At 41.4% G+C, this 24,148-nt stretch overlaps 1 protein-coding gene and 1 long non-coding RNA gene across 2 annotated transcripts in view; one reads left to right on the forward strand and one right to left on the reverse strand.

Annotated features, from left to right (window-relative positions):
• Positions 1-24,148, forward strand: part of ptprfa (protein tyrosine phosphatase receptor type Fa) — a 373,454-nt gene that overhangs the window by 296,400 nt on the left and 52,906 nt on the right. Inside the window, exons 19-20 of the mRNA XM_032525794.1 lie at positions 13,483-13,646; positions 20,607-20,728. Of these exons, the coding sequence (XP_032381685.1) occupies positions 13,483-13,646; positions 20,607-20,728 (286 nt within the window). The remainder of the gene's footprint in view (positions 1-13,482; positions 13,647-20,606; positions 20,729-24,148) is intronic.
• Positions 18,021-24,148, reverse strand: part of LOC116695497 (uncharacterized) — a 94,989-nt gene continuing 88,861 nt past the window's right edge. The window contains exon 3 of the long non-coding RNA XR_004333472.1: positions 18,021-18,252. This is a non-coding gene — a long non-coding RNA (uncharacterized LOC116695497). The remainder of the gene's footprint in view (positions 18,253-24,148) is intronic.

Below are 24,148 nucleotides of genomic sequence, written 5' to 3' on the forward strand. Positions count from 1 at the left end.
GGGTCCTGAGGGAAACGCACAGACGTACTTGAGAAGGCAAAAAACGCTGCAATCATCGGAGAGAGAATGGCTCGGATGCTTGGAATGAGCTCCTGATGTGGGAGGGACGCTGAACTTTGAGGAGAAAAGACAGAGAGGAAGTAGGAAGGATAGCAGTGCAGAGGACTGGGGATTGTGGGTAATGCGCTGAGCCTACTGGATAGCATCCAGTTTGTCGCAGATAGAGGAGCTGTGAGCGGAAGGCTCAGACTGAGGCGTAAATCTTAAAAAATTCTGGAAAATAGCAAAGCTGTCAAAACACATTAGAATCACACAGTGTTTCTGCTTATTGTGTGACTCAAATGCTCTTTTTGGGGGGGAGATAATGGACAATGGAAACAATAGAAATGTATTCATCCTCCCACTGCTATTAAAGCCACGTTTTCTTTTTTGCACAACCCGCCTCCTCTCTTCAGCTCGCAGATGTAGCAGCAGTACATTTTTCTCTGCTGAAGGATTACTATCTATCAGCTAGTGCCACTGAGATTGATCACCTCCAACCTCCCCCCCCTTGAGATTTTATAAATATCCTTCAGAATGTGCCTCTGTGCCGCCTAAAAGCCCGTAAAAATTATCATTGAAAAAAGTTTGCAGAGCTGTAGGCAATACTTTGCTAGAAGTGCCAAAAAGTATTACAGAGGAAAGAAGGCTCAAAGAGCTGAGGAGACAGATGAGCAGAAGATCCAAATGCACAACTTTTAGCTGTTAAGGTTTCAAGGTTTATTCTCAAGACTATTTAAAACAAAGTTGGAAGATTGGAGTGATTTCAAACAGTTTTGGAAGGCAAAATGTGTAGTCCTGTCCATGGTGGCGACAGATCATACAACTTGTGTTTTCAGGGAAGGATTTTAGGGACAAATAACATATTTTGTCGTTTAATTTGGATGAACATGACACAATCCCTTTGGATACTGGGCTGAAACCCCTACAGTACACTGCCTCTGGACCAACAAGTCCTCCAAACCTGTTCCTGCCCTCTAATATGACCCACAGGAGGCTTTCATAAACGAGCGTATTTCCTGCCACCCTAGTGGTGGCAGGAAATACGTCCTCATATCTAACTCAGAGAATGTAATGGTCCCGGATTTAAACACATCGTTAACGTTGTCTAATGGTCCGAGTTTGGTTGGGTGTAGACACCAAGGGCTCTATTTTAACAATCTAAACGCACGGCGCGAAAAAAGGGTCCGTCCTCTGGGTGCAATTGCTTCAAAAGGGTTGTACGTAGTGTCTTAATTAATTCATAGGTGTGTTTTGGGCGTAGCATGGAATCAACCAATCAGAGTGTCATCTCCCGTTCCCTTTAAAAACCAGGCGCGTTTGTAGCTTGGCGCTTTGCTATTAAGATTTTTAATATTTTGCATCTGTGCGTGCTGCTGCACTTCCCTGTGTGTGTGTGTGTGTGTGTGTGTGTGTGTGTGTGTGTGTGTGTGTGTGTGTGTGTGTGTGTGTGTGTGTGTGTGTGTATAACAAGCATAGTGTGTGCGCTCTGTGCACGAGGCTAGGCGCATTTTACTAACGCGCTGTTAAAATTCAATGAACTTCTGCGTTATTGACTTTAAACCACGTTGGGCGCAGAGGCATTTGCTATTTAAACGAGCGTGGGCGCGGGGGGTAGGGGACTTTAACAACCGAGACGGTCTCAAACTAGCAAAGACAATTGCGGCGGGTGCAAGATAGAGCCCCAAAACTACTTAGTTAAGTTGTTAAGAAAGATGGGGGTGTGGGTTCAAATCAGACGTTACTCCACTTCCGGTTATGCACGTAATGCTCCATAAAGTTAATAAACCCCCCCTGTTTCCTTTAACCTGGTTTCCTGGATGAAAGCCAGTTGTCTGTTTGACTGAATTCCCCCCCCCCACACTTGCCTGTTCATGCAGAAAGTTGGCACTCTTATACTTTGTCACATTGTGTCCTTCTTTATTACCATCTAAATGAAGAAGCAACAACATCTCATTTGCATGTGAGAGCTTAGTACAAACTGAAATGTCAAACCAAAATACAATCAAATGAAAATAGGAACATATTTAAATAGCAAGTGAACTAGACAGCAGCAGGCATAGTTGGTCAAAATGTATAAAATGATTTCATACACATTCATACAAATTCTTAAATGTTCAAAACACAACTGTAGCCTCGGGTGTTCAGTGAGAGTCAAAACTAAACCACAAAAGAGGAAAATGACATGTTACTGCTGTGTGCACGTGGCATTCAATCACCTGCTCGACTCCACAACAAAGGTATTATTTTCTTTTTATTGTATTGTTTTTATTTTTTTCCAAAATGGCATTGAGGCCAATGTAAAGACGAATGGCTATGCTGTGTAAAACATACAACGATGTACTGTATGTGGGTGTTTTTCGGGGGGGAGGAAAGTCTGCTGAACATTTGTTCACCCCTTCACTTTGAGGGTCCTGTTTAAACGGTCGCTCATCTCATTTTGGACATGAGCTAAATGAAGGTGCTGTATTGGGTGTTTAGTGGCCTTACATTAAGGCAAAGGCACATGTCCTTGTGGGGTACACACTCCAGGCTCAAATGTATGTTTCCAGAGGTGATATTTTTATTTCCAGTGGTTCTGCAGTACATTGATAATTAAACAATCCAAAAACTTAAAGAAATTAACTATTAAACTGGTAGCAGCACTAACAACAGGCACGTGTTCCTAGCAGCCCAGCCTCACCTCCCTTTTCTTCCCTTGGAGCACAAATCCCACTATTTATATAAGGTGGTCAATTCACACCCCACTGCTTCAGTCCATCCCATCCTAAAGCAGGTGGATCTGCTCCATAACATTGATACCTAACAGTCTCTTAACCTATGGAACTTAGTTACCAGTTCACTCTTATCCCACTGACTCCAAAACAGGTCCCTGTTGTTCATACCTTTTTTTATATAATAACCAAAAACAACCAAGATGAACATTCCTACAAGAAATAAAACCCTCTACCTGGTTTGGCCCAGTGATGTCATCCATGACCACCCTATTGCTATAAAACAGGAAATACTTAGGCCGGCCCCTCACCAAACAACTGTCCTGCACGGTGGAACGGAACAAAAGAACAAACAATTGTAAGTGTCAACACAGGGAAAATTATAAGCTATGTTTAAACATTCAACCTGATAAAATGGTACTGAAACTAACATGACTGGGTGTCCAATGACCTGTATGGGACAAGTGGTGAGCAAACCCACCTCGTCACAGTCCGCCTCGACCCCCAGCAGCAAAAAGGTCCTGCAAAATTACACAATGTCAACAATATTCAGTGGAATAGAGTGAAACTGGCAGCGGGAATGTAAATTGCATCACCCGCATCCTTGCTCCCATACAGTACAATGCATCCTCGTAGCTAAAGCACAAGACATATGTAAAACAGGAACCCACTCAATGAAATATTACTCCACAGAACTTCTTAAATAAACTTCACAGGACGCCTCTCAAATATTTGCTTACTGACAAACCCCCTCCTCTGCTTGATTAAAAGTCATCAAGTCAACTCCACTCCTTCCACTACTTAATCAACAACATCATTCCACTTGACTTCATGCATAATTTCTCTCACCACTGCACCACTTCCTACAAGAGAAACAGTTTTAAAAAATGAAGCGATGTTATCCCAGTGGCATGCCAAACCGAACATGTAAGCTTTCTCGACAACTTTTTTAATCAAAAGAATGCACGTCTGCAAACATCTGTCTTACAAGTCGTTGAGTCTAAAATTCAGCATAAAGGCTTATTTATGCCTGGGGGGGGGGGGGGGGGGGGGGGGGGACGACATGATGTCCTTGTTGCTTTTGCCGTTTCCAGTGGTGCTTTCTAGAAAAAAGGCACTGTAAAGAAAAATTGAAATCGTTGTTAAGATGACGATGGTCTATATGGACAGTGTTTCATTTCCGGGATTTCGCCGGACGTCCCTCTTTTCTTCCAGATGTTGGTCACCTTCCTCTTTCTTTGTGTTGTAATTCTAACCTCTGGTGGAGTTTTGAGGATACATAGTTAACAGCTCCTCAGATCTCTGCAGGGTAAACCCACCACCATGAAGATTAATAAGGATGGATATTTAAAAAAAAGTAAGTTAGAAATTGGGACCACAATCATCAATAACAAATCAAATTCCCTTCAAATTTTCCTTCTGTCCAATTGGCAATTGTCCCCCCCCCGAGCACATCTATCACAAAAAAGTACTGGAGAGCGGTGAAATGGTGCAGGGATATCGGAATATCAGAGGAAGGAGCAGAGACAGTTTGGCTGTGGGAGGATGAGCCTGGAGCAAGCCGGCTGCCAACTGGTGCACACTCACTCTGATGTGGATGGCAGTTATTCACACACTGCAACGTGTGTGCAGTATATAGTCGTTATGATAAATGATGGATAAGCGATATATTGGAAATATATTGTGTAGCACGTGTCCTGTGTCAGGCTAGATACCAGAGGAGAAAAGTGATGTCTGCTTCATGGAGAATGACTTGGGAGCGATAATATTAATTATGGCTGGCCGATGGTGAGTGTGAGAGAAGCCGGGGTGATGAACTGAATAATCTGTATAGATTTTTTTTTTGTTCTTTTTTTTTTTATACCGCCATATTCTCACTGGATCATGTTGTCCTCTCTGCTCTAACCTGCACACTCCTCTCTTATTCCTCATCTCAGCACTTGTTTCTTATATTGCCCAATTTAATTCGTCTTTTTTAGACTACGATTGATTATTTTACCAAAATAAAGCCATGACTCTTTTTACAGCACCCCCCACCCCACGGGCCCCGGTGCAACTGCATTTATATTTTGAACTGTCCCTGTTGCCTCAATTTTCTGTTCATAGATGAAGACATTTCCACCATCAATGAATGCAGAAAAGTGTCTGACGCTTACATTTTGAATGTATCTAAATTATATGAGTATGTCTATGATACAAGTTACTTAGCTGTTGTTTCATTTTTTTAAACAGTACCTCAAACGATGATTCTAAATCAAGTTTTCTGAACCTTTAAATTACAGTTTCAGCTAGATTATAGCATATATATATATATATATATATATATATATATATATATACACAATGTTAATAGATTTTTAAGGCAAAGTATAGCAGATATAGTCAGTTTAAAGAGCTTGGTTTGATTAGTCAGATGGATTAGGATACTAAATTCCATCCAAAGAGCAAAGGAAACACCCATCATAATATACTAGATAAATGGCATATACGGTGTGTGTAGATGCCGATGTGCTTGGCAGGGTCCAAGACCATGGCACGTCGAAATGCTGTTTGTTTCCACAACGTGACAAATGTTCGACAAATGTCCCACGGCCACAAATGTCACGTATAATTCATTTGCACTCGTCAGCCCCGATCACACGCTCTCACTATGAACGTTGGAGAGAACGAGAGTGTGAAATATGTGTTGAAATTAATGAATCCGTAAGGAAGCAAAGCCAGGTCCAGGGCTGACATTGTTTTAACAAGCAGTATTCTTCAAATGTGTTTACAGCCTTCACCCAGAGGAGCCTTGTTTTAGCCAGAGCCCCGTCAGGCTTACAGGAATATTTATAGTCCCATTCGCTAACACAGACCAACTTGCTGCACTTGTCTCACAGAGCGTAAAGTGACAAGCAGCCCAGTTATTTAAAGTGAATTACACCTTGCAAATTGATCCATGTAGCACCTATTTAAAGTTTATTACGTTTCCAATATCCAACCGGCTACAAATCTGCACCGCGACTCACTAATCAGGATGGAGCGATTTTTCTCGGACAGTAAATTCTTTTGTTTGTTTTTTCTTTGAAGGTTAATGGTGCAATGATATGTTTCACATCTTCTAATGATGGGATGTTCTGTCGCTGCATCGCGTTTGAGTGCACATCAATAACGCAGAGTCTGCATGACAAAAGGGGGGTGGGGAGTGAAAGGTAGAATATTTAAGCATGTAGATTTTCAATTGTATTTCATCTATTCTAAAGGATCCTCCACAGAAGGCTTAGTTTGAGGTAACCAGATCCCGCAGCTGAGAATAGATCGGAATGTACATGTCTAGTACAAGGGTCTTAAAAATAAGGAGCGGTTTGAATAAACTGACATTTGTGAGGACAAGAAGAAAAGTATAAAAGAAGAGTTAGTCTGATGTTCAGAGAGACACTTTGGGTACACACTTGTGTATGTGTGTACCCACGGTTATCTTCCTTGTTCAATAATTAAATAAAGCTGCATTTAATATAAATTTATTGGACTCGTCAAGTCTCCTCCATCATTTCCGGTCATGATTCCCAGATATCAGGGAGTTTTAAAGATGTCCGACAAATAGATTCTAGGCAAATGTAGGATCCAGCAGTTTTGCAGTATGTCTCAATTCGGATACTCCTGTGAGAACACTTATGTACAAGTAGTGCACTGTGCACACTTGTGCAAGTGCACAAGTACATTTCGACCGGGTAGTGTTGCCTCACATTGCTCGCCGCCATTCTATTTCAGAATACACACAAAGAACGCCTGCCCGCTGGAGCTGTTTACTGCGCCAGAAATCAGCTGTTCTTATCATATTGAAAGTGTATGAGAGTGGGCTTTTAGCATGCTTTTATCACATCATGATGACCTGGGGTCCGTTTCAGAAAGCAGGTTTAGTGGGTCCGGGTCTCTGGGTCTTCTGTTTCAGAAGCGGAGGTCAGTTACTATGGTAACTGAGCCTGTGAACCTTACCCTGGTCCGGAGCGGGTCTTCCCCTATGACCCAGCTCTCTTTCATTTCCTCATTGATTCAGTCAGTCTGTCGCAGGCGCATTTTAGCGCAATTTATCTGCATGAATACAAAAACAGGGTTGTTTTATTAAATATGATTATGATATATGCAGACTATAAAACATTGGGGCAAACATGGCCTTTCCTTGTGTTGATGATCCTGTTGATGAAGCTGTATTACTTCTTAGGGAGTTAAACATACGTCGGGAGATGATATTGACGCTCCGACTATAGATGTATTTTCATTTCCAGATAACTTTCTATTTGAGTGGTATCATTTTTCTTCCCAGTCTATCAGTTATGTAGCCGACAGAACCTTCATAATAATAATAATAATAATGTGACACAATGAATCTGCTGGGATGTAGAGCATGTAACAAACAGCGCTAAACTGCGCCTGCTACAGACTGAATGAATGAATGAGGAAATGAAAGAGCGCTGTGTCAGAGGGAGGAGACTGAGACAAACTTGAAGTTTCTTAAAGGGCCGTGACACACCAACCCGATAACCGGACGTCGGACAGTCTGGTGAGGTCGGTGACTCGAGTCTGTTTGGTGTGTTCCATGCCGTTGTAAAAATGAAGGCCGTCATTTTGGCCGACTTGACATGCTCTGGAGGCGGGCACTGCCGGCAGTCGGACTCAAATGACCAATCTGGGATGAGCGTGACTAAAGTCTCTCAAAATCTGACAAATCTGTTTAACTGACCTTTGTGGATCTGAAATGAAAACAGATTCAGCAACCGCACGGCTTAGTTCTCCTTAAAATATGTTCAGAAACACGTTTCGGTGAGTAAAATATAGCAAAATATGAGATTGTATTCTGAACAATCCGCCATGACAGTCTGGCTTTAAATTTCCGGAGAAACCAGACCCACGTGACACGTTCGTCCAATCAAATTCCGGTTTTAATTTTTGAACGACGATACAGATTAGCGCTGCCTGTTGTTATGGCGACGTCTTACGTCCCATCACTTTGGTGTGTTCCGAGACTTGGGGAGACTGATCAGACCAACTGCTTTTTCTGCCGAGGGTCAACCGTCTGGTTGGTGTGTCAGCTCCTTAAGAAAACCCGCACCCGACCTTCTTCATAAACTCAGTTACCAAAGTAACTGACTCTGATGCAGTTTCCCTCAGCTCAGGGTTAACAAACTCATTTGCGTGGTGGCTTCTGCGTTTGTGCTGTTTCTTTTGCGTTTGTATGTTTCATTGAGAACGATTTCCATCAACTACCACATCTTAAAAGGACTGAAGTTGGATGGCTGAACAATAATTGCTGTTACTGCAGCATCAAGTAGCATAAATCACTAATTTACACATACAATGGCAAAATGACCAAAATTTCCAACACACAAGCAGTAAAACAACAAGATCTGTACAACACAGATCTACCCTGCAGAGACTGTAAATGCAGCCATTGAGTTGATTCACAATAAACTACACTGGCTCTGTTCATGGCAGTGAGGTGAAATGTCACTCATGCAACAGCATGGCTTTTTTAATAAGTTCTTAATTGTTTCAAATGGCAATGGAGCTTTACGCACTATGTTGTAAGCTGAAGCAGACTGTGCTACAACAACAACAATGCTTGCTCTTGAGCACTGCACTAGAATTGTCAGTACAAACTAATTTCCGATTATTACAATTTTGGTTGGGCAAAACAATGTCAACACACACAGGGTCCAAATACTTTATGGTTTTTGATGAACAGAGGTCATTATTCTGAGCACTTGTAGGACCTATCATCCTTAAACGCTGAGCTTGACAAACTCCATCTGCTGATGATGTGTGATATGCAGCAATGGCGACATGAAGCCTCAAGAATAGGATTGGGTGTTAGGGTATTTTACAATAACTTTGAATGTATCACGAGGTTTACTACTTTCAAGTGAATGCACCGTCTGTGTTTTTCCGACAGCAGCTACTCCACAATGCTTAACGTCCCGCTGTTGGAATCCTCTACAATACACACACCCTGTACACCGTGTTTAATCCAGCTGCTAGCTAACGCTAGGCTAACGTTACCCGCTGTGAAGTGAAGTGTTAACTAGTGTCACATGCAGCGATGTTTCTGTTGCCTCTAACGTCTGTTTCAGGGCATCAAAGAGCAGCGAAGGCATATCAGTGGCACCGAAATGAGGCATTGAAGTCTGCGTTGGGATTGGGTCCAGTAGATACCGGTCGTTTAGGCGCCGGTGCCATAGTAGCACCGGGGTTTTGTACCCAACCCTACTCAAGAAGCATTGAAGCTTTCCAGCAAACTGGTTGACAAAAGGGTTAATTTCTCGAGGCTTCATTTGCTCATAATACCACCTGTTGTTGAAAAAGGTAAAACAGGCACATATATTACAGATAATCTATGTCCGGGGTGTCAAACATACAGCCCGTGGGCAAAAACCGTCCCGCCAAATGGGCCAATCAGGCCTACTGGATGACTTAGCAGAGAAGAAATTAATTCCAATTCCAAATACTTTATTCTCGTAGTTCTTTTAATTGGAATATTACCGCTCTCTCCCGGATTTGGCCTTAGAACGCAGTCATAGCAGAAGCAACTTGCAGATAAAGTGGCAGATAAAGTTTCTGATCTTTCTCGAGCGGTTTACTGGTCTAAAATTAGTTCGACACCCCTCATCTATGTGATCCACTGAATTAGAGACGTTTTTTTTACTGTATTTTACACCAGTAAAGACTGACCATGAAGAAAAAATCAATATCCAAGTAATCCGTTCATATCAATGTAATGTGCATATTCTGGTGGTATAGTAAAATTAACATAAATGGATTTCCTTGAGAGGAATGCGGCTATTTACGTGTGTAAATCCATCATTTCGGTCATAATATAATAGCAGGAGGGGTATTATTAGTAGGCAATTAACTGCTATAACTGGAAAGATGCCATGGTTTCTGGGCAGATGGCGGTGAGTACGCCTGTGTAGATCGTGGATGTGTAGATTTGAAACACTTCATTTACCAGTCACGTGGTACGGACTGGCAGCGAGGCTTCAGATGTCATCAATGACGTCATTTGTCTAAAGCAATAAAAGCCTCGATACACGCTTTAAAATAACTTCAAGACCCAAATTTTAATAATCATCCTTTACTGTTAGAATGGTGTAATACACACCTACACAAATACAACACTAAAAAAGGTCTACAGTATTCGTTAGTTAGTTTTTCTATGTGAGGTGAAGATAGTGTTCCATCTCAAAGAGTGATGGATAATAACTAATGGCAGCTCAACCTGCTCAGCCCGACACCTTCGAAGACATTGTGTCTCCTGGCAGCAGCGTGAGTGGGTCCTGTGTGCTTTGGATTCGGGAGAGACTGCCGTGTTGTCTAATGATGGCAGGGAAATAGCCAGGGTCGGCCTCAGGTCTCCAAGGCTGTCCAGAAAGTGTGTGAAGTTGTTTTGCATTATTGGATTTGTCTTCAGGATGTCACTGATGCGGCTCCTCCGCTGTGCTGCTTCCTTTCCTCCCTGGCCTCAGAAGGGACTCTTCACTCCCAACGCAGCAGCCTGCCTCTGTCTGTCTCACCTTTGATTCACTGTCCTCCTCGGATTTCATAAATTGCATGTGTTCTGTGTGCAGATATCTTAATTTGTAAGGTAACTAGTAACTAAAGCTGTCAGATGAATGTAGTGGAGTAAAAAGTACAGTATTTTTCCTCTGACATGTAGCGGAGTAGACGTAGAAAGTGGCATGAAAGAATATTATATTTTGACTTAGGAACAGTACTGGAGGAAATGTACTTAGTTACATTCCACGTGTGTGTGTGTGTGTGTGTGTGTGTGTGTCCAACATCCTCCATACTCTCATATATAGTCCTGCCTCACTGAACACCCACAAGTGTCCAAAATATAACATGGTGGGTCGGCTGTCAAAATCAGGTAAACTGCAAAAAGTATAGCTGCCAAAAGTTTCATCAAAATATGTCACCCTCCCTGTAGTACAAAGATTTAGGCCATTTCATTTAAAACTGGTTATTTTTTCCAATTTGATTGGACCGTTGGAAAACTTTTATAGATACAGTATATCCTATATATTTATATATATACATATAAACTTATACATACTGTATGTATGTATATATGTGTGTATGTACTGAACTGGGTTGAGTTGTCAGCCCTTCGTTGATGCCGTCGTGGTTGTGTACAGTTGCCATGGTTACAGGTGTTGTTCTCATCTATGGCAGGGTTAGCAAAAAAAAGGTATAGTGACTTGTTTATTCCACTGTAGTCTAAATCCATGATGTTCCACTTCGGTGTCGCCGGATATTCCGCCAGATGTCACTCACATTGGTTTTCTTTTAATTTTAAACTCCAGCAGATTTATGAGGACTATGGTTACCTGCCCCACCAAAACATGTTACTTCCTAGGCTATTTTGCACCTATCCTAGGCACCGTTGCACCATTGCTTCGCACCGCTCAAGACGATTGGGATTGATTCAAAGGAATGCTAATAAACCAGAGCACATCTTTCTCCCATCCCGGAATGCTGTGTGGACTAGCCAGACCCTCCTCCGGAGTGCTGTGGAGGAAGGTCTGGCAATACGAGACTAATACCACTGTAACATGACTGACTGCCTATCCCCAGTAAATGGCTGTTATTCCCACACTGCTGTTTGAACACTGTGGGGTACTCGGTCATTCTTGATCACTGTTCATTATCCCAGCTACCTGTGCTCTCCACTGTAGAGCAGCAAATCATTGAGCAGATGGATTTACTCAACTGCTCTACTCTCTGAAGACCTGCTAAAATGTCTGATACTATTAATGCAGAACAATCCCTATACTTTAAGTTTTAAATGGTTGACAGCACATTAATCTTGCACTCATTCTTAGTATTATCCCATTTTAACACCAAAACAATAGTCAACTAAAAGTACCATAAGTGTTACATCCACATCCATAGCCCACTATATTGTCAGGGTAATGTTAGCTTTTTGTTAATGCCAGTTTGTGGGTCATGTGGTAGCTTTGTCATAAAAAAGGGTTTTTAATGAACATTTAAAAAAAAGCTGGGCCAAAGTAACTCAATTTTTTTTTTATAGTATCAAATCATAACAAGAGTTATCTCGAGACACTTTACAGATAGAGTAGGTCCAGACCACACTCTATAATTTATAAAGTCTCAACAATTCTAGTAATTCCCCCAAGAGCAAGCATAGTGCGACAGTGTGACAGTGGCGAGGAAAAGCTCTTAAGAGAACCAGTTTGCAGACCTCGACCTTGTACACCTCAGATAAGTGTGTAAGTCGAGCACCATCTTGATTTATCTTCCACAGATAAAAGGTACCCTCTGGTAGCGCTGTGTGATTAGAGGATCCTGGTTGGGTTTCTCACATGCACACACACACACTTGTTAGACCTCAAGGATACACAAAATGTCTTAAGATGAGAAACACTGAATATGAATAAAAACCTTGTGTGTTCACAAGAAAACTCCCCACTGGGCAGCTGAAATTACACTTTGGCTGTCAGAACATTTTTGCAAATACTGGGGTTAATTACTTAATAGCTTAATTACTAAAAGAGGAAATGTTCTTACCCGTACAGACACATAAAACTATATGGCCAGCTGTATTGTGGGGAGCACCACCGCCCTTTTCTGACATTGTAGCCATGATATTGTCTGAACTGACTATTGACAATCACAAATCCACCATTGGTAACCACCATCGAATGTGCTTTCAGCCCTTTGTTGAACAGAGAGCACCATGTAGTGGGCTCAGAAGATAAAGAAAATAGTTCATGAAGATTCATGACGCTCCATTTGGCCATCCCTACTTTCAAATGAAAAAATAGTGTGGTGTGTGAATAAAGTTCAAATCTAACCTGGACACATCAGCACACAGAGAGACAGACCAGTCCTTTGATTTCTCAGCCACTGTGTGAGTTGGAGGAAAAGGTTTCAATGTAAAACCGTGGTGGCAGATGTCCTTCAGCCATTGGAGAGTCAGTGAAACACAGGGTATCATTCTGCTTGGGACAATACACAACTTCAGTAACACACAGACAAACATATTACAAGTTCCTCCCCAATGGAGATAATTGGCATGTTAAATCAGGTATCATCCAACTCAAATGCCAAAGTGCGGGATTATTGCATTATATATAGAGCTGGGTCAGGATCCTTTATACTTTTTAGGCACAGACCTAATTACCTCAACAGTACCAATTATCAAAAAATGCCTCGTCGTTCGATACCAAATTTTAATACCTCTCATCAGCGACAATGAGCCAAGATCTAATGATGCTTGATCTAAAGATTGACTGTCTAACGTCAAAGAGGCATGCAGGAAAAAACATATTTACACACAAAGATGGGGCTCACGGGTTTATGCTGTTGTATTTTGAGAGGCTTGACTACAGGCTATCACTTTAATGGGAGGAGCTGAAAAAAAAGATGTGTACCGTAAAATCTTTTTGTTAAAAAGGATTTTATAAAATTGGTATCGGAAATCGTTCAGGAACTGATATCGAAATGTCGGAATCAGTATCATTACAGGTATGAAAAACGATACCCAGCCCTACACATATATCAATTTGGTGATGTGTTGATTACATAGCCAGGGTGATAAAGCAACAACCAAAAGCACAACCAAATGAAGTACATCACTACTCACCATGCTGACAGTATGTCCTGATTTACTCTGCTCCGTTGTGTGTAACTCAGTGAGTGTGAACTGACTCTGGATCATCCTACCCATTTGCAGCAGAGGACTTTTGCAGCCAGCCCGTTCTCTGATCCCATCATGGTGAAGCTCCACAGTGGGATGGCCCGACAAACCGAGGACTCCGAGATGCTGTGGGTGATGGGGCCCGTGCTGGCAGTCATTCTCATCATCATCATAGTCATTGCTATTCTTCTCTTCAAGAGGTGAGTCTAATGGAAAAAAACAGCAGACAGCTTCTGTCCTGTCCTGTTACATTTCAGAAAAGTCTAAAATAGATTTATTTATTTGACTAGGACAATGCACATTAAACAACATTTTTGTAAATGTGCCAGTGTTAGCCGGTCGGCTAATTTTCAACTGTAGTCCTCTTGACCTAGCATGCATGCTTTATGGTGGGAGAAAACCCCAAACCTTGCTGTGAGGAAAAAGTGCTAATCACTTAGCCACCATGCTGTCTAAAGGCGGATTTATGCCAACGTTAGCGTTAATGTTAGCTGTATAGATTGAAGACAAATCTAATGCTAATTTAGCCAGCTATCCCACCTTATTTTTCTGCCTCACACCCCGCCGCTAAGGGACTTCAGTTGAGCTGAAAGCGGACAACAGCCCCACATTCACAATTAGCCAGCCACTATAATTAACTTAAAGCAAACGGAACCCAACCATTCCAACGCCGGGTAATAACGATGCTAATAACAGAAAGCGTAATGTTCCGTCGGGGAAACGGACCATTATGCCCCAGGCTTTTGAGTCTGGCTGGCTGCCGTGTTGTTCTGAAATTCTCACCCCTTTAGCATTTAGCGGTCTTCTTTACAGCCCTGAAGTTATTTGGCGTCCAGCCCCAGACACTAAGTAGCTAAGTCTCTCAGCAGGGTTGAGTAACAAGCCCGTTTCGCCTCGGTGCTGAAAACCTCCAACAAGTGACACTGACGTAAAATATATTGTGATATTTTGGTTATAGCTGCTGGCTAATGTTAGCTTGCTTGCTCGCTAACTGGTCAACTAGCTAGTTAACGCTAGCTACCAATACAAATCAAACCAAGAAAACGTAATTATGTGGGGGAAACTGCAGCTATATTATCAGAAGGACATGAATAAACGTTACTAAAGGTAACGTGGATAAAACTGCAATGGATAAACTTATCCGTGAACAGATATATTTTAATCCGCAATTGTGTTAAACTCCAATAATTTATGTCCATTGTTTTGATTAAGAGACCCCTAGCAGCAGAAAATTACATAGTGTACGTTTAAGGTGCAAAGGTCTTTATGAACTGTATGTAAAGGAAATTATTCCTGTATTGTTTAACAAATCTGTCAGAGAACGAGACCTTGTTAAAGCCAGAAGCTACAATTTTAAATTTACATTAATCTATCTTAATTTTGTATGCTCCTGTTGTGTTCTTTAGCCCCCCAATTTACCACAAGTAGACACAGTAGTACTTGCTGTGTCTACCCCCACCCCTCTCCGCTATGCTTCACACACATGTTCATTTTGTTTAATGAAGACAGGAATAGTGTCGGTATACTTTGAAGCAGTGCATGCTCATTGTGGTCTTCGTCATCTAGCTGAGCGATCATTTAAGCCCAGTCCAGAGAGAGGCCTGGAGCATTTTTCTTCAGCACAGCAGATGACGACAACATTTAACAAGAGTCAGGCACCAAGAAATGGTCAGACTGGAGTATTTTCTAAAGTACAGACAGACATTTATTCTCGCTGAGCCGGCCTGAAGGCAAAGGCCCTTCATGGCATATGGGAGGAAAGCGCTGTGAGTTGCCCCACGGCGCTGCCCTTCCAGGCTAACAGTTGGCCCGTGCTTCCTGTGCTTGGATCAAACATCTGGAGCTGCTGACGGGGGCTTCCATATGGCTACTGCTCTGCTCAAATGGCAACACTTGTTTAGTCTTTTTCTCGTTTTGCCCGTTCTCTCTTGATGTGTCAGAATTTGTTTAGTAATATTGGTTCTGGGGAGTCTCTGAGGAAAGCAAATCAAACTGAAATCACTGGGTGTTGCAAGACTAAGTTGATGTTTTGTATGCTTCATTCTTATAAATCAAATATTTATTACATCGCTAGAACACATTTTCCTAAATATATAACGGTATTATAGAAAGTTAATTGTTTTTAAGTAGGTGACACTTATTTTAGTACACTTTGAAAAGTGAGATGAGCATGCGTTGGGTAATGTATATATTCCATAATATCTTACCCTTTGTGATACTGTATTTTTTGATGAATGAAGCAAACCGTCTGTTTGAATCGGCAGGCTGCAGAAATGATGCACCGAGTCATTGTTTCCAGATTTATCTGTTTTCTGCCAAGAGAGTTGGGCAATTTTGTGTGTCTTTAGCTTGGAAACGTAATCTGTGTCTGGCAACACTGCTTATAGTACTTATCCTACATTTCCCATGAACACCAAGTCGTGACGCGTCAGACAACCATTGGCCAGTGTGCGTGCGATCGATTACAAGCTAGGCTGAAATGGAGAAGACGAACAAACCAGAGGAGCTGCTATTCAAGTTAAATTAGTTAGAAAAGAATTTGGCTAGTAAAAAATCCGATTGGCTGGCAACTTTTAAAATCTGCTAGCCATGTTGGCTGGTGATCAAAAAAGTTCATTTAAAGCCCTCTCTGTGCACCAATTCAACAATCAAGGCGTCTGGGAGTGTGAAACAAAACAGGGAGAGGGTAAGAATGGCACCTGCGCATATAGTAGCCTGACAAGCCAGAACATCAAGATGTTGGGTCTGGGAACTCCCCATTATCAGGGATAAATGCATAAATGGTTGTCTCCTTTAAATTTCCCGTTTAACCGTTGCAACCATAGACTGTATATATAATATTAACGGTGTATGGTTGCAACTCAGCCGTCCTTACGTTAAGCCTGCCCACCGACTCTATACACAATGTGATTGGCTGACCAGAATTTTTTTTTTCCAGCTTGCAAGCCAACGGAGAGTTGCCAGACTGACACTAGGAATGGGTCTAGATTTCTAGGCTAGCAATGTAGAGCAAGTGAGCCCCGTAAATAAAGGAATATGTAAGTGGCTCTCATCCGTTCTGTGGTTGGGATATGCGCGATACTTTTGAAATGTGCGTAAATCCTTTCCCAATATACCCTTATCTCTAAAATGTCTTGTAGCCTCCGTTAACATAGCTATTGTTCAGTGGAATAAGGTTATTGTTGTTTGTTATTATATGGTGCGCAAAGACTACTATCTGCGCGTGTGAAAAGTTCAAATTTGCATGTGAGCATGTTTTTGAATGCTCGCAAGTTATGCTATAAACGTGACGCCATACAGATTTTTCAGGGATATTCACAAAGAAACCTGCGATGGGCAGATATATAATGATTTCCTCGGAAAGATCCAGTAACAAAGATTTGGTTTGTAGCTTTCCACATGGACATAAATGCCCTACTAGAGTAGATCAGAGGGTTATCTCAGTGGGGAACACAAAGAGGAAATGGAATCCTAGAAAAATTCTAAACCACATTTTAACCTTAGCTGAATTTAGAAATGAGGACTGAGGATTGCGTTCCCGTCTTTCACAGAGTAGTTGTTGCTAGGAAGGGATGTCAATATGAACAGAAGAAATCATTGCATAGATAAACAACTCAAAATACATATGAGATCTCCTCCCTTATCTTGGTACATTTTATTATATGAATAGACACCATTGCACTTACATTTTACACACACATTTTAATGCATGTATTTATTTTGATATGTGGCCGGAACATGTTTAAACCTTGAGTTGTCTTCCCATCAACCATGAAAAAAAGGGTTTTCAACATTCTTACTTTTTCCCACATTTTTGTCACTTTTTCAAAGTTGTGGGTGTTTTTTCCAAAGTTTTTTGATATTTCTAATGTTGACATTTATAGCGCTTATTTCCACGGCCCAATTTTTGTGACCAAAAAAGAAAAAATTAACTGAAAACGGGTCAATTTGACCCAAGGACAACATGAGGGTTAAGCTTCTAAAAGGTTTTAAGTTGGCAATTAGATACTTGCACAATGCCCATGTGGACAAACAGAGGGGGACTGAGTTTAAAGGACTGTGTGTGAAGACAGCCTTAGTATCAGTAAGAAGCGACCAATCATATAATTGATCATAAACTGATCATATAATTCTAAATAGCAATAAAAAAGAACATGCGTGTAAGCTGAAGATCTCAGACGCTGGAAGGAGAAGCTGCTCCGCTGACTGGGGATCAGATAAAGAAGGGAGCAGTAGGAGTAATAAGTTTGGTGCTGTAATGTGATCTGTCAGGTGCACTTCTCCTCCACTGTGACTCTGTGTGGTATCCCTGCTGCTGACAACTTGTAAATGAATCCTTTCTCTCTCTCTTTCTGCTCCCTCTCTCTCTTTTTGCCCGCTTTCTGTGGATGCAGCAAACAAGAAAGGTTAGTGCCGCTGTCTGTTCTTACAGCATTTCCCCCCCCTTTTAATTTGCTCCAGTATCTCTTTCCATTTGTCTACCCTTCCCCTTTACCTCCAATTTCTTGTAAACACATTCAAAGAACTTCTTATCGTCAACATACTTAGGCTACATTTACACTGCTATGCTGTGGTTTAAAAATGAATATCTTCTGCAACGTTTCCCCCCCTCATTCCTCCTGCTCTGGCGTTTCCGAGCCCCTAAACCGGAGACATTTGGAATCACTTCTGACCCGTTTTGGTTCGGAGTCTGCGGGGTTGTGATCCAGTCTCAAAGGTCGCAAACGGACACCTTTGGTAACACCCGCACTGACGCCAACGCTTTGTCTTATCAGTCATGACGTCTCGTTCTCTGAGACCAAGCTACTAACGTAACCACGGCAACTACCAGCAACAGGCGGGGTCTACACGCTGCCTCCTGTTTATGCCCAGTATACGAGAATGTTGATGAGATATGCGGTCTGGGCGTGTTAGTTTAAACGGAGCTTAGTTCTTCTACCGGAGCTAGAAAACACACCGCTTTTGGCTCAAAACTTTCACTTAAACCATGTATTATTTCAACGGCCCATTTTTTGTGACAAAAAAAACTGAATTAACTGAAAACAGGTCAGATTTGACCCAAGGATAACATGAGGTTTAATAGCCAAGACATACGTAGCAATGTGAATGTAGCCTTATTAAATATTTGTCCCATTTCCCAGAAGGCATTACATCTGTGAATGTCTTCATAATATTTTCTATTTTCCCTTTTCTCACCACTCCAGTGTAACATTTAACATTACCAAAATATGGGGGTAGAAATTTGCCTTGAAATCTTCCCGTTCCCTCCAACACTTGAAGCAGACAAATCATATTTAGCATATTTATTTGGGGTAGTAAAATACTGAATGTTTATCTTGTAAGCCCTACATGTATACATGTCCTCCTATTGTTCAGTGTAAATCCCAATTCGTAATTCTTTCTCCCATTTTTGCTTTCCTATAACTTGTTATAATTGTGAATTGTAATTTATGACCCATGTTTAGAGCATGGTATATATTGAGGACTTACAGTATATACATATACTTTCCAGAGTTACAGTATATCATCTGTTGCTTTTATTTAAGGGAGACTTAATATAGCTAAGTCTAAGACTACCACTTACATAGCTTCCCACTTTTTTTCCCACTTTTATTTATTTTATTTTATCTTTATTCATCAGGTAGACCATTGAGAACAGCTTTAAGCACAAGTGTGCAGGACAACATACAGTTTCACATTCCACACAATACAGAAATACAGAATACAACGGGCTACATGAAGGGCAGATTAAGTAGGCATTACACAGCCGGAGCAAAGTGGGGTGTAAATAAGTCAATGGATATGCCAAAGGGATATGGTAATAACACAATATACATGAATAGACTGTCTATATCCCTGCTGAGATGTAGGAAAGTTAGTGCAAACTGTGGTCTGGTTTCAAAAAGAGTGAAAGAGGCAAATCATGTTATTGTATGCATTTATTACCTATGACTAGAATGTTATTCTATATGATTCACGTGACAAATTGATTAATTGATTGACTGACTTTTCCAAGTAAATCTAATTCTTTCTGACTAAATAGACTAATAGTACAGTACACATGTTTACTGCTGTCTGTGTTTTATTGTATTTTATTTTCTAGCCCTCCTTCCCTTTTCCCTAAGCGGCTTTGCCACTTGTCAGGCCATTGTAACTAAGAACCTGTTCTTAATGACTTAAGTGAAAAAGGTGAACAAATTAGTGAACACGTAGTCCATGACCAGAAGATTCTGTGTGGCAAAATGTTTACTTTACTACTATTACTAGCTTTACTCTAATGCAGGAAAAGACAACACTTATTACGATACATCCATAATCTAAGACGATATCTTGTCTCATATCACGATATTGATATAATATTGATATATTCTCAAAGCGACCTGTCTCGGTCAGGGTAAATCATCATCTTTTGTTACTTTGCACCTGCCTGGGGCTGTAAGAAAATATCAATACAGAATGTTTGCTGTAACAAACACAATGCACAATTCTAACGCCACATCGCAACTCTGTAACATCTATACATCTTACACTATACACGTGGCATTCATTCTTTACAGTGGTATCAGAATCTCCAATGTCCATCATTGAAAGACATCCATAATCCATTTAGAATATAATAATTGTGCATGCTATTGTCTCAATGGAGCTTTCTTATTGTTTTTAATAGTTCAAACAAACATTTTTATCTGGACCTCCTCCCATTTTAAACAGAGTTGAGATAAAGTACATTTAGCTTAGCGTTAGCTCATGCAAGACATGGAAGTCACACGGCTGCTGATTGAATATCATTCCTATCAGCCACATGCCATTCGCAGCCATTCTCACATCAAGGCAGTGATTTTTAATATGCCTTCCTCCTCACTAGTCCCTGCCACACTGCCAACGCTTCGCTTCCACCACCCCAGACTCCACCTTCCTAGTTCAGAGTCCTAACATGACTTAAAGTTTAATAGGGTTTCTGCATAGCGCTCCCTGTTTCAGCTTAGCATGCTGCTTGGCTGGTCCAGAGAGCATTATCAAGACCAGAGCCATCAGCAACAAGCATAACTGTATTTCCAATTGTGGCAATAAATGGTTAAATCTATGACGAGAGTGTCCCTGGACTTTGAGTTGTTCACATGGTTGCCTGTTCTCATCGCGCCATTTCTTCATTCCACCAGGAAACGAACATCTCCAGCCAAGGATGAGCACATGGCGGGGGTCAAGGACTCACTGCTGGCCCACTCCTCAGACCCTGTGGAGATGAGGCGACTCAACTATCAGACACAAGGCATGGACACACGCACACACACACACACACACACACACACACATGCACACACACTGTCCCTAGAACCTATAAGCTCATATTTATTCAAGTTGACCAACACAAACACTTCATTATCTCCCTGATGTACCCGTAGCCGTGATAATACTGACAGATATCTGCTTAGGTTTTTGTCTCTGGACGCAATTGTCCTTTCCCAATAAATGACCCCATAGATTGTGTGCACACGCAGCTTATTACTAGGGTTGTTTTTTTTTGTTTTTTTTTCAAAACCCAGTGTGAACCGTTGTTTTGTCCTGACCACTTTCACACAAAACGGGAATATTTTGCTGCGATAAAGCGGTGTAATGTTTTTAGAAATAAGTATATTAAATAAATATTAAATATTTTTTTTAGCATTTGTGAGGCAAATAAAGACCAATCAACCAATCACGCTGTGTTCTTTACCTTTGAAGTACATCATAGACAAACTCAGGGGCTGTTGTCCAAACCGTAGACTGTGTACAGACAGTAGTCCCGCATTACCAGACCTTCCTCCAGAGCGCTGCAAAAGAAGGTCTGGCTAGTCTACACAGCATTCCAGGATGAGAGAAAAACTTTTCTTTAAACCAATCACAATCGTCTTGGGCAACAGCCTCGGGAAGGAACTTGTAAGTTCAAAAGGTTGTTTTAGTCGTCAACAGAAAACTCCGATTGGACAAATAGTCTAGCTAGCTGTCTGGATTTACCCTGCAGAGATCTGAGGAGCAGATAACCATAGTCCTCATAAATCCTACAGAGTTTAGAATTACAACACAAAGAAAGAGGAAGGTGAGGGACATTTGGCTGAAAATGAAGGACATCCACCAGAATTTCAGGCAGCACTTGAATAATCCTGGAAATTGAGTTTTGTCGATATGGACTAGTTGTAGGGACAGATCTTGGTTTGGGTTAAAATACAGAACTTTGTTAAATTTGGGGAACCTTCGTCATCGTGGTTATTATAATAAAAATGCGGTTAAGGATAGATCATGCTTTGAAGAAAACGTTGACTGTCGGTTGGAAATGAACAGCAGTCTCTTGTTAGAGAACCTGATGTTTTGCTGATCCATCCATCAAACCTAACTTCCTCCCTACGCAGATATGACATCAATTAACATCCTCCTTTCCTCCAATCATAACTACTGTTAGTTAAATGAACCAGGCAGGCTGTTTCTTTTCTCTATTCTCTGACTATAACTCTCTCCGGTTTACTTTCTCTTTGTTTCCTAAGTCACTCTCCTGCCAGACGTTTTCACTGATCTCTTCACCCATCCAACTACTCCTCTTATTTCTTCCTCCCGCCTGTCTTTCAGTGGGAGGTTTTAAACTCAGTGGGAGGTTTGTCATTGTGTTTTATCCATGTTCCTCTTCTCAATCAGATGGCTGGCATTTACCTAAGGTAGCAGTGGGAGGGTATTTGGCAGATGTTGTTTACTCCAACAGAAATTCAGCAACTCATTTCCCTGCCAACCTTTGTTCCCCCTCCAGTGAAAGCTCACCGGGTGGCCTTAAAGCCTCTAAAACTTCCAGTTTCCCATAACAGTGAAGAACTAATTGCCAGTGTTTCATTCACCATCAAATAAAAAATCCATTTCTTTAGTCATAACTTTCTACTCACTGTCTACAAGAAGGGTTATTATACAGTGGAATAACCATCACGCTAATAGGACAGTGATCTGACAAGGCTTGAGTTCCAATTTCTCATTCACTGATTCTATCAAAAACTCCCCTAGGCCTAGATAATAAAATAACTCACTCCTGGAGAAGGAATGATGAGGGTGAGGTGATTTTTTTTTTTCAAAAATGTTATCAGCAGTTGGCTACATTCACATCTCGACTCAGCTCTCTGTATAGATCCTTCGGCTTGCTCACAACTCCCCCCCACGGGGCCTGCTTAACTGCAAAATACATAACATCACTTAAGAAGTTAAATCCTTGGTTTACTATTCTCTTAAGGTCTGGAAGCACACTTTGCAGTTTTCCTGGAAGAAAGGATTTGTTCTCTCTGCTGACGCCTGTCTCTGGGAATGGTGACTTTATCCAAAGGAGTGGCATCTCTGTCTTTAATATGTGGAAAGCGAGGGGCAATAAGGTTATTGGAGACATATTTTAAGAATGCATAAGCAACAGTTTGATCTCCCTAAGGAGGCCCTTTTTGGGTATTTGCAAATAGCCAACACAACAGCCTTTTTATTTTTCAATTTCATTGATTGGAAACGTAATTTCACCATGCCTTCAGGTGGAACCCTGACCAACTGAACAACCCATAATCAACATTTCCACCCCCAGAGACCCCCGCTGGAATGACTAAGGCTGCGTTCAGACTGCCCGCGTCAGGTGTCCAACGTTCCTGCAAAAACGCAGGTCTTTCCAATTATTTTGGATGGGGGTTGGCGCAGGGGCGACACGCAAAAAGAGGCCTGTGGCGAAAGGTTGAGATCGACTCATCTTGTGGAGAACAGCAAATCCACGTCACGCTGCGTTGTCGTTGTGTTTTGAGCTATGGTTTGAGGCGGTGTGAGGCGGTTCCTGTACACGAAACAGGAAACATCACTGCCTCTATTGCTGCCACAGGAAAGCTTTAAAACACCAAAGACAAGCACTGACCTGCCCGTGAGTTTGTGTAATAGCTGAATACAAACAAATAAAGCTGTGGTACAGTGCAGTCAGAGATCTATGAACGATCTGATGGAAAACACTAATTGTGAAATATAAAGTCTACTTGTGCTTTATGCGCGGGGGGGTTTAAGAACACAAAAGGGTGTCATACAAATGGGCCATTCTTTTGAAACTCCCTCTGCTGCACCACCCTGCAGAAAATGGCTTGATGTGAATGCCCCGTAACAGCTGAAGCCGCCTCATCTAATATTACAGGTTTTTTTTCAGTTGCTAAACGACAGTGACTGAAACCACGTGTGCAAAACTCTAACTACAGTCTGCACTACCAACAGTCACCTGAACTAAACAGTTCACATCAGCTGCAAACTCATTCCAAGCAATACAACTCTTAACCCACGTCTCAAAACAGGCTCAGTGCACCACACACTGTGAACAACCCTCACTGAGATAACACACACTGTCACTCAGAACACACAGAGTAAAAACACTAGCATCAAACACCAAGACAGAAAACACTAACTTTTTATCTTTACAGTTAGAACAAATGAAGTGACTACACACTGCTCAATAGTTTCTTTAAAGAAAATATATAGAAAATCAGCAGTTTGCTTAAAGTTTTTTTAAGACTACTTAACCACAGTGGGCACAACTGGAGTCACATGTGCAAAACTGTAACTACAGTCTGCACAGCAGCAGTTCATGTAGTCTAGTTCATTTTTCATTGCTGGAACACAGTTTTCAAAACTCTACACACTTAGCCCATGGCTTTATCCACAATGTGCACAACTATCCACA

This window comes from Etheostoma spectabile, chromosome 9, assembly GCF_008692095.1.
Source record: "Etheostoma spectabile isolate EspeVRDwgs_2016 chromosome 9, UIUC_Espe_1.0, whole genome shotgun sequence".
Taxonomy (NCBI): domain Eukaryota; kingdom Metazoa; phylum Chordata; class Actinopteri; order Perciformes; family Percidae; genus Etheostoma; species Etheostoma spectabile.